This window comes from Macrosteles quadrilineatus, unplaced genomic scaffold (genome assembly GCF_028750875.1).
Source record: "Macrosteles quadrilineatus isolate MER2022 unplaced genomic scaffold, UCM_ALF_1.0 Scaffold_1__1_contigs__length_201487025, whole genome shotgun sequence".
Lineage (NCBI taxonomy): Eukaryota > Metazoa > Arthropoda > Insecta > Hemiptera > Cicadellidae > Macrosteles > Macrosteles quadrilineatus.
In genome coordinates this window covers 1,836,346-1,852,653 of record NW_026542594.1, presented here as the reverse complement: position 1 = coordinate 1,852,653, position 16,308 = coordinate 1,836,346, and the positions used below count along the sequence as shown (strand labels likewise).

General features: G+C 32.6%; 1 protein-coding gene across 3 annotated transcripts in view; it reads right to left on the bottom strand.

The window, feature by feature from the left end:
• The window catches only part of LOC128994112 (DDB1- and CUL4-associated factor 6-like), a 55,101-nt gene extending 47,907 nt beyond the window's left edge, over positions 1-7,194 (bottom strand). For 2 of the 3 annotated variants that reach the window (XM_054418413.1, XM_054418404.1), the window contains exon 1: positions 6,790-7,193. Coding sequence is in view for 2 of the 3 variants with exons in the window: in XM_054418404.1 (XP_054274379.1) it covers positions 6,790-6,889 (100 nt within the window). In the remaining variant the exon portion in view is untranslated. Of the gene's footprint in view, positions 1-6,789 lie in introns of all 3 variants that reach the window. The other variant, XM_054418396.1, reaches the window with a different exon arrangement.
• Positions 7,195-16,308: the final 9,114 nt, after the last annotated feature.

The window sequence follows — 16,308 nt, the reverse complement described above, 5'->3', positions numbered from 1 at the left end:
CCCGCCTTACACTTTCAAACCAAATTTCATCAAACAAAAATTACTCAATTTATCGCAATCACGGACACATATATATATATATATAATATAACGTATATATATATAACATATAATATAACTTGGTGTACAGTATTTAGCGAAGTTCCCATATGGGAAATAAGCTATTACCGTAGTACTCATGGTAAGACCTGGACCCCGGACCGATTTACTTTATCGTTTTGAGGTCCCTAGAGGCCAAAAGCACCATCCGTTCAAATTCATATTTATGTGTGTCTGTTAGCACGATAACTCGAGCAAAAATGATCCAATTTTTATAAAATTTGGTACAAACGTGTAAACCTACATTTATTCGAACGAGTTCCCGAACCAGCATGATCGGGCTATGGGAATGGGGTTTTATGGGGTAAAAATAGGGTTTTCCCATTTTTTACCCTAATACCCCCGCCTCAGCAAACCTGCAGACTAAGCGAATTTCAATTTGCCTGATTGGATTTACACTAAAATGTTTACTTAAAAATATAACATTTATTTCCTATTTATCAATTATCAATTATTTAAGATAGGGACGCCACTATGTGCGTATTTTAACCCAAATATGAGTGAAGGATGAGTGTAGGATGAGTGGCGCGATCTTGTAGTCTTGTTAGTGACTAAGGCCGACATGTTCCTTAGACACAGCTGTTAATTAATAGCCCATACAGCTAAATTTAAATAGAACTAGTTTAACAAGTACTTAGGTTTGCTGCATCAGGGAGGGTAAAACTGTTTTTTTTTTTTATAAAATGTTAATACTTAGTTAGTAAGAAATAAAAATATTTTCCAAATTTCATCAAAATATGTTCATAAACAAGCAAACTACAAAAGTTACTTGTTCTCCATAAGAATATCATGGGAATTTTAAATTTACATTTTTTTGGAATTTTCTCTGAAACCATTAAGCGCATAATAACGGTTCAATATACTAAATTATTAGTATAATATTCGTATAATTATTGTATATTAAATCGTAAATATATTTGTATAATTATTGTTTTGGAGAATTTAAGTCAATTGCTGCAGTTTAGACCAGATTTAAGTTCAAGATTTAAGATTTAAGATTTCAAGTTAAAAAAGTCTATTTATAAACATGATGCAAAATTGCTTCAAACTCCGGATTGGGGATTAAATAAGTTAAAAGGCCTAGGCCTATAAAAAGTTAGGTAAGTAGGCTACTTTGATACCTACAGCAGAATAAAGATAGCCTATTATCACAACTAGGCTAAAACCCTAGTTCTCCGGTCTCTCTAGGACTGATTTGAAAATTCATAAGTCACAAGTTCTTTTAGAGAAAACAATTTTTTTCAGTTAAGTTAGGCCTTACATTGTCTCAAAGCAAGATAATTGATAGGCCTATATAAAGTCCAGTTGCATATTTGGCAATACCTTAGTTGAAGTCTTCTTGATTTATGAATTGTGATAATGTCATAGTAGGTAAATTGGTTTGTTTGGACCGTTGGTAGTAAATAAATAAATATAAGTAGGGTACAATAACATCAACAGTAGGGTTAATAGTAGTAGGTTAACTTAAAAGCAAAGCAGCAGTCCATGTAAGTTAAGTTACATTTCACATGGAATAAAGCATTACTGTAAGAGATAAGTTAAGACTAGGCCTAGTGAAAGGTACGGTTGAATGACGGATTAGTCTATTGAGACTGTCTTTGTCTATCTTGACAGAGGCCTTAAGGAACTAAAGATCGGAAAAGGCTCCACGATAAACCTCCCACATAAGTTAATCCTTTTGGATAACTGACTGACTCCTGGATAGTCTAACTTATATCCAGCCATTAAGACCAATCCTCTTGCCCACCAGGTTAATTATGTACCTGCTTATTTATTTATTCTGGAACTGTTGAAAGTTATTGTGATCATTCTGCCTTGCTTAACTGTCGATTCCAAATGCATACAAGTTACTATTGTCAAAAGGAAAATATTCTTATTCTCAATTACCTAGGTTTAACGCTTTCCAACAAACAAAGTCTTGACATGAAATATTCTACCGTAGTTGTAAGTTAAACGTCTAACCCCTACCTATGTAGCCTAAGTGTAATCGGGTTAAGTTTAGATTAATAGGTCTATTAAGTTAAGACTATAAGCCTACTGACGTACCGTACTTGTATTTTGCCATGTGACTAGTGCTATCACTGGCAGCCTTAGGTCTATTAACTTAAGGTGCTTCATCTCACGAGTTGCATTTTTGAAGCACATTCTCTTGCCCTTATCAGCCTACATAAGTTAATTAGGCCTAGACCGAAATAGGTAAGTTAGGCCTAAGTTAAGCCTAGTTAGTAGGCCTAAGTAGCCTATATTAGGGATTCTATGGTAGGTAGCTATCTAGGCCTAATTGGTTTTAAGAACCCACATAAACTTAGTCAATCACACAGCTTAAGTTAGATCTTATAACTTAGGCTCAAGATTCAAGATTTATTTCGGCCATTAAGTTAAGCTGTTTACAATAGGCTTTGTCTAACATAACATATTGAACTAAAAATTAATATTTCAGTCTTTTCCTGAAAAAATAAAAACTTAGCAAGAGTGTTGTGTAAACAACCGAGCGCGCCGATTATAGGAACTAAAACAGACTCTCTTAAGATACGAGCTGTTGAATAGAAGAGCTGGATATTTGTTTCCAGACTCTGCACGGATGTGAGTAGGGATGATGTTGTGAGTTATGCTTAGGACGCTAGCATAGATGTTGAATGCGTTGAATTAAAAACCAAACACAACTCCTACAAATCGTTTAAATTTGGTGTAAAACCCTCTGAAACAACACTAATTTTGAGTGACACTTTCTGGCCAGTCGGAACATTGGTTAGGGAATTTGTAGAGACCCCCAAAAGAAGTGCCATAGTCAAATCTCAGACTTTTTTACCGAGAACCCATCAAAACTCAGCTCGACCCTGACCCTAGATTCATCTACCGACCATCTGCACCTGTGCTCCATTAATGTGCAATGCTTGAGAAATAAACTGAATGAACTTGAACTGTTATGTGACCTAAACAAAATAGAAGTATTGTGTGTGGCTGAACACTGGCTAGTTTTGGACGAGGTACAATACTATAACAACATCTTTAACCTTGATCTCGCCACATATTTCTGTAGAAAAGCACCGGTTTACCTTGCTCATACGGTTTCAATCACTGGTGGGGTGGCTATATACGTCAAATCCGATATGAGGTATACCTGTTTGGACCTAAGTGACTTCTGTGAAGAGTATGAAGGTGAGTTTGCTGCGGTTTTAATGCATGAGTTTGACCTTGTAGTTGTAGCCATGTATCGGTCTCCTAATGGATCTGTTGAACGTTTTCTTTTGTTACTCAAACTCTGTTTGACATATTTGATTTCTCTGAATCTGTCAGTTGTGGTAGGTACAGATCATAACATTGATTTACTGAAGTCAAATGGTGATGCCGCTGACTTCCTGAACACATTGCGTAGTTTTGGTTTCTATAGTAGTGTTATTGAACCAACCAGAATGAATGCCTCTTTAGACTCTTTCATCACTAACTTAGATTCGTGGAACTATGAAGTAACTGTCAGTAACGACCAAATTGCAGATCACAAGCACATTTTCTTAAAGTTAAAGCTCTGTAATGGACAAAAAGACTGTGAAAGCCCTAAGCTGATATCTGTAAAGTTTAGATTGTTCAACGATGTTCGCTTGGGTTTATTTTGTGATGACATTGCTAACCATATGGATCTGTGGTTCAATGAAGTTTGTGCGCTCCCACCAAACACTGCATTTTCAAATTTCTTTTCTAAATTTAAGGACAAATTTGATTTTTACTTCCCATTAAAGCAAAAAACAGTTAAGTCAACTGATAGAGTATCTGACGGTGCCAAAGGAAAGATCAAGAATTGGTATTCTGAGGAGCTTGCTGGTTTAAAAAGGTACATTTTGCTAGTGCTTGACATGTCTAAGGATAGGCCTGATCTTATCCCATATCTTCGGAATTGAGGAGAGAGTATCGACTCCAACTCCGCGAGGCAAAGCAGCGTGCAGCGGCTGACATGATCTCCACTGCTGCAAACCCATGCAAGGCAGCTTGGGACCTGATCAACCAGAGCAGGCCCAGTACCAGAGTTGCCGCTGACCTTGACTTCGCCACGGCGGATGACTTTAACAGCTACTTCTTGGACTCAGTGGATAGTATTGTTGATGGTATTCCTGTAAATAATACTGATTATCTTGATAACATACCTGTTGTAGATGTAAATTATGAATGGAGTATGGTCAATGCTGTTGATATTGACAAAATCGTAAACCGTTTCAAATCCTCAAAAAGTAAGGATATCTTTGACATTTCGACTGAGTTTTTGAAAAAAATTGTAAATGTGATTGCACCTTTGTTGGCTCATTTGATTAACTGTTGTTTGTTGCAAGGTGTTAACCATGATGTGCTAAAAACATCCAGAACTGTTCCCGTATATAAAAAGGGCCCCAAAAAAGATCTTTCTAGTTATAGACCAGTGTCTTTGATACCTGTTTTGGGTAAAGTGTTTGAGGCTGTGATGTTGCAGCAGCTGAGTAACCACTTTGAGGAGCACTATCTCCTTGTTCCTGCCCAGCATGGCTTTCGGAGGGGTTTGTCGACTGTTTCGGCAGTTGACTCCCTTGTGAGGGCCATACTGGAGGCATTTGAAAGCAAATCTTCTGTTTCTGTTTTGCTGTGTGATTTGTCTCGAGCATTTGATTGTATACCACATGATATTTTACTTTAAAAAATACAAAAATATGGGTTTGGCGAGAGTGCCCTCAAGGTGGTCAAATCATATCTTGCAGATAGATTTCAAATTGTAAGTTGGTCAGGTGTTCATTCAGGCGCCCTGCCAGTCAAACACGGGGTGCCCCAGGGCTCAGTACTGGGGCCTTTTTTGTTCATTATAGCAATACTCAATCGTGGCGTCGTCCTGTAATCCAGCTACTAGGAGGTCACGAATTGTGGATATTTATAGGCATGCACTGTGGATGCGATACTCCCTGGTGTGGATTAACGTCCGCACGAGTGAGTAATACGACTATCCGCAGTACTATCCTGATAATTAGACCAATTCGTATATACCATGGCAAAAACGTGGTTCGGATTCCACTATAAACTGTAGGTCCCTTAGTTGCCATTAGCTGTATGGGCTATTAATTAACAGCTGTGTCTAAGGATTATGTCGGCCTTAGTCACTAACAGGACTACAAGATCGCGCCACTCATCCCACACTCATCTCCATTCATACTTGGCTTAAAATACCTACATTTGTATGGTCGCCATTTCAAAGAAAAGTATAAAGTATAAAGTATAATGAATGACCTCTGTTTTTCTGTTTCAAACGATGTACTGCTCTATGCTGATGACACAACCTTGTTTGCAAAGCACATTGATCCTGTAATTGCCAGTAACTCCGCAAAAAGATTGTTTAACATAGCTTCTGAATGGTTTTCAGGGAACAAACTGGCTCTTAATGACAAGAAAACCCAAGAAATAATGTTTAGCTTAAGTAAAACTAATTCTGTTTGTGACTCTGTCAAACTCTTGGGCTTTACTTTGGACTCTGAGCTTGTGTGGGATGAACATGTCAACGACCTATGTACTAAACTTAACCGAGTAATTTGTTTTTTGAGGAAATTAACATCTGAATTGCCTTCTGACTTTGTGAGACTAGCATAACTTATTTCTCTTTTTTTCAGTCACACGTTGTGTATGGAACCAGGCTTTGGGGTCACTCCCCACAGGTTCAGAAGGTCCTTGTGCTACAAAAATGATGTGTAATTTGCCTTTTAGAGCACATTGTAGAACATTTTTTGTTGATACGCAGATCATGAGTGTCATCAATGTATATATTTACCAGTGCTTAGAAGCTATCAAATCGATGGAAAATGATCTTATTTTCAATAGAGACATCCATCCGTATAGCACTAGAACTTGTAATGATGTACATACTCCTAGCAATAGGCTAAGTAAAAGTCAAAAGTGTTTCCCTGTTTCAGGTTTCAAATTTTTCAATGCTCTGCCTGTTACCATTAGAAACTTGCCAAAATTGAAGTTTATGAAAGTGTTAAAGAATTGGCTAATAACAAATCCTTTCTATGTGACGATTATTTTGAGGCTTTAAAAGGTTGAAATATCATGTAGTGCATGGACCCTGGATGATAAAAAAGGTATGCCTAATTTTTATTTACCTTTGCATGGTTTGCTGTTTGGATTTGCAGTTTTGTTTGGTTTGTTTTCCTTTTTATATTTAGTTTTATGGAATTTTATTGTACTTTGACGTAGCCTATTGTACAAACTTAAAGGCCTAATAAAATCTTTGAATCTTTGTGTAGGCTATAGGCTAGGTCTACTTATAGGCTAAGTTAAGAGTGATAATGTTCCAGACAATAAATTATTTAAAAATAATATCCTGCAAGCCTTACTGAGTTGATCAACAACCATCAACATTTTACCTAGGTAGCCTATATCTATTGAACCAAATTGGCCAAACTTTGGGTCTGATGTTGATCGAGTTCAACCAAAAAAATTGACTAACTTAAACTTAATAGGCCCACAGAGCATTGCTCTGTGAATAGACCTAATCCAATAACTCAACACCAGTCTTCTCAAATTGCTTATTACCCACCCTATGCTTTGTTCTTAGTAAGGTCTATACAAGTTAGGCCTGGTATGTCTAAGTAGCCATAAGTTAGGTGCTGGGTTTAGGCGTTTAGGGTTTATCAATGACCCTAAATTAATTAAGATATACTGTATTGCATTAAAGCTTACCTTTAGCGCTGTTGTAAAGCTTCAACCTTGTCCGTTCATTGTAAGGTTGTTCACAAATGTGTCTAAAAATGTTATTTTTATATTTACTTGATACTTTCATTATGAAAGGAAAGTGTTCCAAAAACTAACAGTAACAGCTTAACTTTTGTTGGTATCCAACTCAATCTATTATCTATTCAAAACTAACTGAAAAACTGAGTAGGCCCTACTGTACTGACAGTAAATCGTAATTCGTAAGTTGTGACTAGTGACTTGTCACTGTCAAACTGCACTCGCTCGCACTGCAAACTATACTTACTTAAATACTTGTGCAAAGCAAATAAAGTGCAAAGCAAACAAGAATAACAACAACAAGATGAATGTAGCATGTAGCATGTAGCCTTAGCCTCAGCCTGTGAGCCGTGACTCGTGAGCCTGTACGGTAAGGGATGTTGCGATACTATCGATACCAGCACGATCGTGAAGACAGACGATCGTGAAGACAGCTATCGCCAGCTGTCGACCCCACTGAGCTAAAATTATAACTGGAGGTAGCACTGCCATGGCAGAAGTCTGTCAAAAGCGTGTCGCTGATTTTGTTAGGTTGGTATAGCAGTAAGTTTTCTTATCATAGCAATGACATGGCTTCTTATAACTAGGTTGGTATAGCAGTGAGTATTTTTGTCATACTTGAATACTTTTAATACTTTAATAATTTTCTTTGAAATGGCGACCATACAAAGTAGGTATTTTAAGCCAAGTATAATAATAGTTATAGCAATAATATGGCTTCTTATGGACACCCACCTCACGCAAACATGGCGGCTGGCGACACGCATCTTTGACATTCAGTGCTACCTCCAGTTAGAATTATAGCTCAGTGGTCGACCCTACATTTTTCCCCCTCCCACAACGATTTCCCCTCTTCGCCCTCTCGACCAATCAGATAACGCCTAGGTTTGAGCAGTAGAGTCGATGCACAAAAAAAAGACCTCGCATTTGAATTTACCTTCTATGGATAATTAATAGTTTTCCGAACTAAAACTAATAACTGTGTATATGTAATATAGCACATATAAGCACCAAAAAGTATAAATAGATCGAAACATATAAATTTTATCATATATATGTTCTCAGCATACAAGGAGTGTTTGGACGTACTTGAAACTATGTTGAAACAATATTCGACCAAATATTATTGTTTTAAATACATATTAAAGAATTATTAAAAACCATATATAATATATTTAAGTTAATTTCAGCCTGAAGTCCAGCTAACGAATTAGCACTCAGCGTACTAAGAATGTTCGGACGAACATATACCTATGTTGAGACGATATTCCCCAAAATTTTATCATTTTAAATTAAAGTATACACTGGAATGTACAACATATTAAAAAATCATTCAATTCTAAACATATTTATTTAGGTTAATTTTAGCCTAAAGTCTAGCTAACGAATTTGTTCTCAGCGTCCTAATAATGTTCGGACAAATATTTACCTATGTTGTGACGATATTCCCCAAAATTTTATCATTTTAAATTAAAGTATACACTTAAATGTACAACATATTAAAAAATCATTTAATTCTAAACATATATATATTTAGGTTAATTTTAGCCTAAAGTCTAGCTAACGAATTTGTTCTCAGCGTACTAAGAATGTTCGGACGAACACTTACCTATGTTGTGACGGTATTCCCCAAAATTTTATCATTTTAAATTAAAGTATACACTTAAATGTACAACATATTAAAAATTCATTCAATTCTAAACATATATATATTTAGGTTAATTTTAGCCTAAAGTCTAGCTAACGAATTTGTTCTCAGCGTACTAAGAGTTTTCGGACGAACACTTACCTATGTTGTGACGGTATTTCCCAAAATTTTATCATTTTAAATTAAAGTATACACTTAAATGTACAACATATTAAAAAATCATTCAATTCTAAACATATATATTTAGGTTAATTTTAGCCTAAAGTCTAGCTAACGAACTTGTTCTCAGCGTACTAATAATGTTCGGACGAACATTTACCTATGTTGTGACGATATTCCCCAAACTTTTATCATTTTAAATTAAAGTATACACTTGGATGTACAACATATTAAAAAATCATTAAAATCTAGACATATATATTTAGGTTAATTTTAGCCTAAAGTCTAGCTAACGAACTTGTTCTCAGCGTACTAATAATGTTCGGACGAACATTTACCTATGTTGTGACGGTATTCCCCAAAATTTTATCATTTTAAATTAAAGTATACACTTGGATGTACAACATATTAAAAAATCATTAAAATCTAGACATATATATTTAGGTTAATTTTAGCTTAAAGTCCAGCTAACGAATTAGCGCTCAGCGTACTAAGAATGTTCGGACAAACATTTACCTATGTTGTGACGATATTCCCCAAAATTTTATCATTTTAAATTAAAGTATACACTTGAATGTACAACATATTAAAAAAATCATTAAAATCTAAACATATATATTTAGGTTAATTTTAGCCTAAAGTCTAGCTAACGAACTTGTTCTCAGTGTCCTAATAATGTTCGGACAAAAATTTACCTATGTTGTGACGATATTCCCCAAACTTTTATCATTTTAAATTAAAATATACACTTAAATGTTCAACATATTAAAAAATTATTAAAATCTAAACATATATATTTAGGTTAATTTTAGCTCAAAGTCCAGCTAACGAATTAGCGCTCAGCGTACTAAGAATGTTCGGACGAACATTTACCTATGTTGAGACGATATTCCCCAAAATTTTATCATTTTAAATTAAAGTATACACTTAAATGTACAACATATTAAAAAATCATTCAATTCTAAACATATATATTTAGGTTAATTTTAGCTTAAAGTCCAGCTATTGAATTAGCGCTCAGCGTACTAAGAATGTTCGGACAAACATTTACCTATGTTGTGACGATATTCCCCAAAATTTTATCATTTTAAATTAAAGTATACACTTGAATGTACAACATATTAAAAAATCATTAAAATCTAAACATATATATTTAGGTTAATTTTAGCCTAAAGTCTAGCTAACGAACTTGTTCTCAGTGTCCTAATAATGTTCGGACAAAAATTTACCTATGTTGTGACGATATTCCCCAAACTTTTATCATTTTAAATTAAAATATACACTTAAATGTTCAACATATTAAAAAATTATTAAAATCTAAACATATATATTTAGGTTAATTTTAGCTTAAAGTCCAGCTATTGAATTAGCGCTCAGCGTACTAAGAATGTTCGGACAAACATTTACCTATGTTGTGACGATATTCCCCAAAATTTTATCATTTTAAATTAAAGTATACACTTGGATGTACAACATATTAAAAAATCATTCAATTCTAAACATATATATTTAGGTTAATTTTAGCCTAAAGTCTAGCTAACGAATTTGTTCTCAGCGTACTAAGAGTTTTCGGACGAACACTTACCTATGTTGTGACGGTATTCCCCAAAATTTTATCATTTTAAATTAAAGTATACACTAAAATGTACAACATATTAAAAAATCATTCAATTCTAAACATATATATTTAGGTTAATTTTAGCCTAAAGTCTAGCTAACGAACTTGTTCTCAGCGTACTAATAATGTTCGGACAAATATTTACCTATGTTGTGACGATATTCCCCATATACTTTAATTTAAAATGATAAAATTTTGGGGAATATCGTCACAACATAGGTAAATGTTTGTCCGAACATTCTTAGTACGCTGAGCGCTAATTCAATAGCTGGACTTTAAGCTAAAATTAACCTAAATATATATGTTTAGATTTTAATAATTTTTTAATATGTTGAACATTTAAGTGTATATTTTAATTTAAAATGATAAAAGTTTGGGGAATATCGTCACAACATAGGTAAATTTTTGTCCGAACATTATTAGGACACTGAGAACAAGTTCGTTAGCTAGACTTTAGGCTAAAATTAACCTAAATATATATGTTTAGATTTTAATGATTTTTTAATATGTTGTACATTCAAGTGTATACTTTAATTTAAAATGATAAAATTTTGGGGAATATCGTCACAACATAGGTAAATGTTTGTCCGAACATTCTTAGTACGCTGAGCGCTAATTCGTTAGCTGGACTTTAAGCTAAAATTACCTAAATATATATGTCTAGATTTTAATGATTTTTTAATATGTTGTACATCCAAGTGTATACTTTAATTTAAAATGATAAAATTTTGGGGAATACCGTCACAACATAGGTAAATGTTCGTCCGAACATTATTAGTACGCTGAGAACAAGTTCGTTAGCTAGACTTTAGGCTAAAATTAACCTAAATATATATGTCTAGATTTTAATGATTTTTTAATATGTTGTACATCCAAGTGTATACTTTAATTTAAAATGATAAAATTTTGGGGAATACCGTCACAACATAGGTAAATGTTCGTCCGAACATTATTAGGACGCTGAGAACAAATTCGTTAGCTAGACTTTAGGCTAAAATTAACCTAAATATATATGTTTAGAATTGAATGATTTTTTAATATGTTGTACATCCAAGTGTATACTTTAATTTAAAATGATAAAATTTTGGGGAATATCATCAAAACATAGGTAAATGTTCGTCCGAACATTCTTAGTACGCTGAGAACAAATTCGTTAGCTAGACTTTAGGCTAAAATTAACCTAAATATTTATGTTTAGAATTGAATGATTTTTTAATATGTTGTACATCCAAGTGTATATTTTAATTTAAAATGATAAAAATTTGGGGAATACCGTCACAACATAGGTAAATGTTCGTCCGAACATTCTTAGTACGCTGAGCGCTAATTCGTTAGCTGGATTTTAAGCTAAAATTAACCTAAATATATATGTTTAGAATTGAATGATTTTTTAATATGTGCTACATTTAAGTGTATACTTTAATTTAAAATGATAAAATTTTGGGGAATACCGTCACAACATAGGTAAATGTTTGTCCGAACATTATTAGGACGCTGAGAACAAATTCGTTAGCTAGACTTTAGGCTAAAATTAACCTAAATATATATGTTTAGAATTGAATGATTTTTTAATATGTTGTACATCCAAGTGTATACTTTAATTTAAAATGATAAAATTTTGGGGAATACCGTCACAACATAGGTAAATGTTCGTCCGAACATTATTAGGACGCTGAGAACAAATTCGTTAGCTAGACTTTAGGCTAAAATTAACCTAAATATATATGTTTAGAATTAAATGATTTTTTAATATGTTGTACATCCAAGTGTATACTTTAATTTAAAATGATAAAATGTTGGGGAATATCGTCACAACATAGGTAAATGTTTGTCCGAACATTATTAGGACGCTGAGAACAAATTCGTTAGCTAGATTTTAGGCTAAAATTAACCTAAATATATATGTTTAGAATTGAATGATTTTTTAATATGTTGTACATCCAAGTGTATTCTTTAATTTAAAATGATAAAATGTTGGGGAATATCGTCTTAACATAGGTAAATGTTCGCCCGAACATTCTTAGTACGCTGAGCGCTAATTCGTTAGCTGGACTTTAAGCTAAAATTAACCTAAATATATATGTTTAGAATTGAATGATTTTTTAATATGTGCTACATTTAAGTGTATACTTTAATTTAAAATGATAAATTTTTGGGGAATATCGTCTTAACATAGGTAAATGTTCGTCCGAACATTCTTAGTACGCTGAGCGCTAATTCGTTAGCTGGACTTTAAGCTAAAATTAACCTAAATATATATGTTTAGATTTTAATGATTTTTTAATATGTGCTACATTTAAGTGTATACTTTAATTTAAAATGATAAAATTTTGGGGAATATCGTCACAACATAGGTAAATGTTTGTCCGAACATTATTAGGACGCTGAGAACAAATTCGTTAGCTAGACTTTAGGCTAAAATTAACCTAAATATATATGTTTAGAATTGAATGATTTTTTAATATGTTGTACATCCAAGTGTATACTTTAATTTAAAATGATAAAATTTTGGGGAATACCGTCACAACATAGGTAAATGTTCGTCCGAACATTATTAGTACGCTGAGAACAAGTTCGTTAGCTAGACTTTAGGCTAAAATTAACCTAAATATATATGTTTAGAATTGAATGATTTTTTAATATGTTGTCCATCCAAGTGTATACTTTAATTTAAAATGATAAAATTTTGGGGAATACCGTCACAACATAGGTAAATGTTCGTCCGAACATTATTAGTACGCTGAGAACAAGTTCGTTAGCTAGACTTTAGGCTAAAATTAACCTAAATATATATGTTTAGAATTGAATGATTTTTTAATATGTTGTCCATCCAAGTGTATACTTTAATTTAAAATGATAAAATTTTGGGGAATATCGTCACAACATAGGTAAATGTTTGTCCGAACATTATTAGGACGCTGAGAACAAATTCGTTAGCTAGATTTTAGGCTAAAATTAACCTAAATATATATGTTTAGAATTGAATGATTTTTTAATATGTTGTACATCCAAGTGTATTCTTTAATTTAAAATGATAAAATGTTGGGGAATATCGTCTTAACATAGGTAAATGATCGCGCGAACATTCTTAGTACGCTGAGCGCTAATTCGTTAGCTGGACTTTAAGCTAAAATTAACCTAAATATATATGTTTAGAATTGAATGATTTTTTAATATGTTGTATATCTGAGTGTATACTTTAATTTAAAATGATAAAATTTTGGGGAATATCGTCACAACATAGGTAAATGTTTGTCCGAACATTATTAGGACGCTGAGAACAAATTCGTTAGCTAGACTTTAGGCTAAAATTAACCTAAATATATATGTTTAGAATTGAATGATTTTTTAATATGTTGTACATCCAAGTGTATACTTTAATTTAAAATGATAAAATTTTGGGGAATACCGTCACAACATAGGTAAATGTTTGTCCGAACATTATTAGGACGCTGAGAACAAATTCGTTAGCTAGACTTTAGGCTAAAATTAACCTAAATATATATGTTTAGAATTGAATGATTTTTTAATATGTTGTATATCTGAGTGTATACTTTAATTTAAAATGATAAAATTTTGGGGAATATCGTCACAACATAGGTAAATGTTTGTCCGAACATTATTAGGACGCTGAGAACAAATTCGTTAGCTAGACTTTAGGCTAAAATTAACCTAAATATATATGTTTAGAATTGAATGATTTTTTAATATGTTGTACATCCAAGTGTATACTTTAATTTAAAATGATAAAATTTTGGGGAATACCGTCACAACATAGGTAAATGTTCGTCCGAACATTATTAGTACGCTGAGAACAAGTTCGTTAGCTAGACTTTAGGCTAAAATTAACCTAAATATATATGTTTAGAATTGAATGATTTTTTAATATGTTGTCCATCCAAGTGTATACTTTAATTTAAAATGATAAAATTTTGGGGAATATCGTCACAACATAGGTAAATGTTTGTCCGAACATTATTAGTACGCTGAGAACAAGTTCGTTAGCTAGACTTTAGGCTAAAATTAACCTAAATATATATGTTTAGAATTGAATGATTTTTTAATATGTTGTCCATCCAAGTGTATACTTTAATTTAAAATGATAAAATTTTGGGGAATATCGTCACAACATAGGTAAATGTTTGTCCGAACATTATTAGGACGCTGAGAACAAATTCGTTAGCTAGACTTTAGGCTAAAATTAACCTAAATATATATGTTTAGAATTGAATGATTTTTTAATATGTTGTACATCCAAGTGTATACTTTAATTTAAAATGATAAAATTTTGGGGAATACCGTCAAAACATAGGTAAATGTTCGTCCGAACATTCTTAGTACGCTGAGCGCTAATTCGTTAGCTGGACTTTAAGCTAAAATTAACCTAAATATATATGTCTAGATTTTAATGATTTTTTAATATGTTGTACATCTAAGTGTATACTTTAATTTAAAATGATAAAATTTTGGGGAATACCGTCACAACATAGGTAAATGTTCGTCCGAACATTATTAGTACGCTGAGAACAAGTTCGTTAGCTAGACTTTAGGCTAAAATTAACCTAAATATATATGTCTAGATTTTAATGATTTTTTAATATGTTGTACATTCAAGTGTATACGTTAAATTAAAATGATAAAATTTTGGGGAATACCGTCACAACATAGGTAAATGTTTGTCCGAACATTCTTAGTACGCCGAGCGCTGGATTTCAGACTCAAATTTACTTAAGGTTTTATGTATATATTATTTTATATGTTATGAATTTAAGTATTTCCTCCCATTTCATTTGTGAAAATGTGCCGGAAAACGTTACAACATGTGTTATATCGTTTAAATTAAGGTTTTAACATTTTTAACACAGTTGAGGTCTATTACTGTTGTATTAGATTGTACACAGGTAGGGTAGTGGGGGTGTGGAATTCTCCGCCCGCCGTTAGCTGGCGATAGCTGTCTTCACGATCGTTGAAGACAGCTATCGCCAGCTAACGGCGGGCGGAGAATTCCATACCCCCACTACCAATTCTGTGTACAACCTAATAAAACGGAAATAGACCTCAATGTAATGAAAATTTTTAAAACCTTTTTTTAACATTATAGCACATGTTGTAAAGTTTTCCAGCACATGTTTACGATTTAAATAAGGGAAATACTTGAATTCATAACATATAAAAAATATATATAAATAAAATCTTAAGTAAAATTGGAGCCTGAAGTCCAGCACTCAGCGTACTAAGAATGATCAGTCACAATATAACTATGTTGTGAAGATATTCCACAAAATTTTATGGGTTTAAAATAAAGTATACACTTGTATGTACAACATATTAAAAAATCATCAAAATCTAAACATATATATGTAGGTTAATTTTCGCTTAAAGTCCAGCTAACGAATTGGCGCTCAGTGTACTAAGAATGTTCGGTCAACCATATAACTATGTTGTGAGGATATTCCACAAAATTTTATTGTTTTAAAATAAAGTATACACTTGTATGTACAACATATTAAAAAATCATCAAAATCTAAACATATATATTTAGGTTAATTTTCGATTAAAGTCCAGCTAACGAATTGGCGCTCAGTGTACTAAGAATGTTCGGTCAACCATATAACTATGTTGTGAGGATATTCCACAAAATTTTATTGTTTTAAAATAAAGTATACACTTGTATGTACAACATATTAAAAAATCATCAAAATCTAAACATATATATTTAGGTTAATTTTCGATTAAAGTCCAGCTAACGAATTGGCGCTCAGTGTACTAAGAATGTTCGGTCAACCATATAACTATGTTGTGAAGATATTCCACAAAATTTTATTGTTTTAAAATAAAGTATACACTTGTATGTACAACATATTAAAAAATCATCAAAATCTAAACATATATATTTAGGTTAATTTTCGATTAAAGTCCAGCTAACGAATTGGCGCTCAGCGTACTAAGAATGTTCGGTCAACCATATAACTATGTTGTTAGGATATTCCACAAAATTTTATGGGTTTAAAATAAAGAATACACTTGTATGTACAACATATTA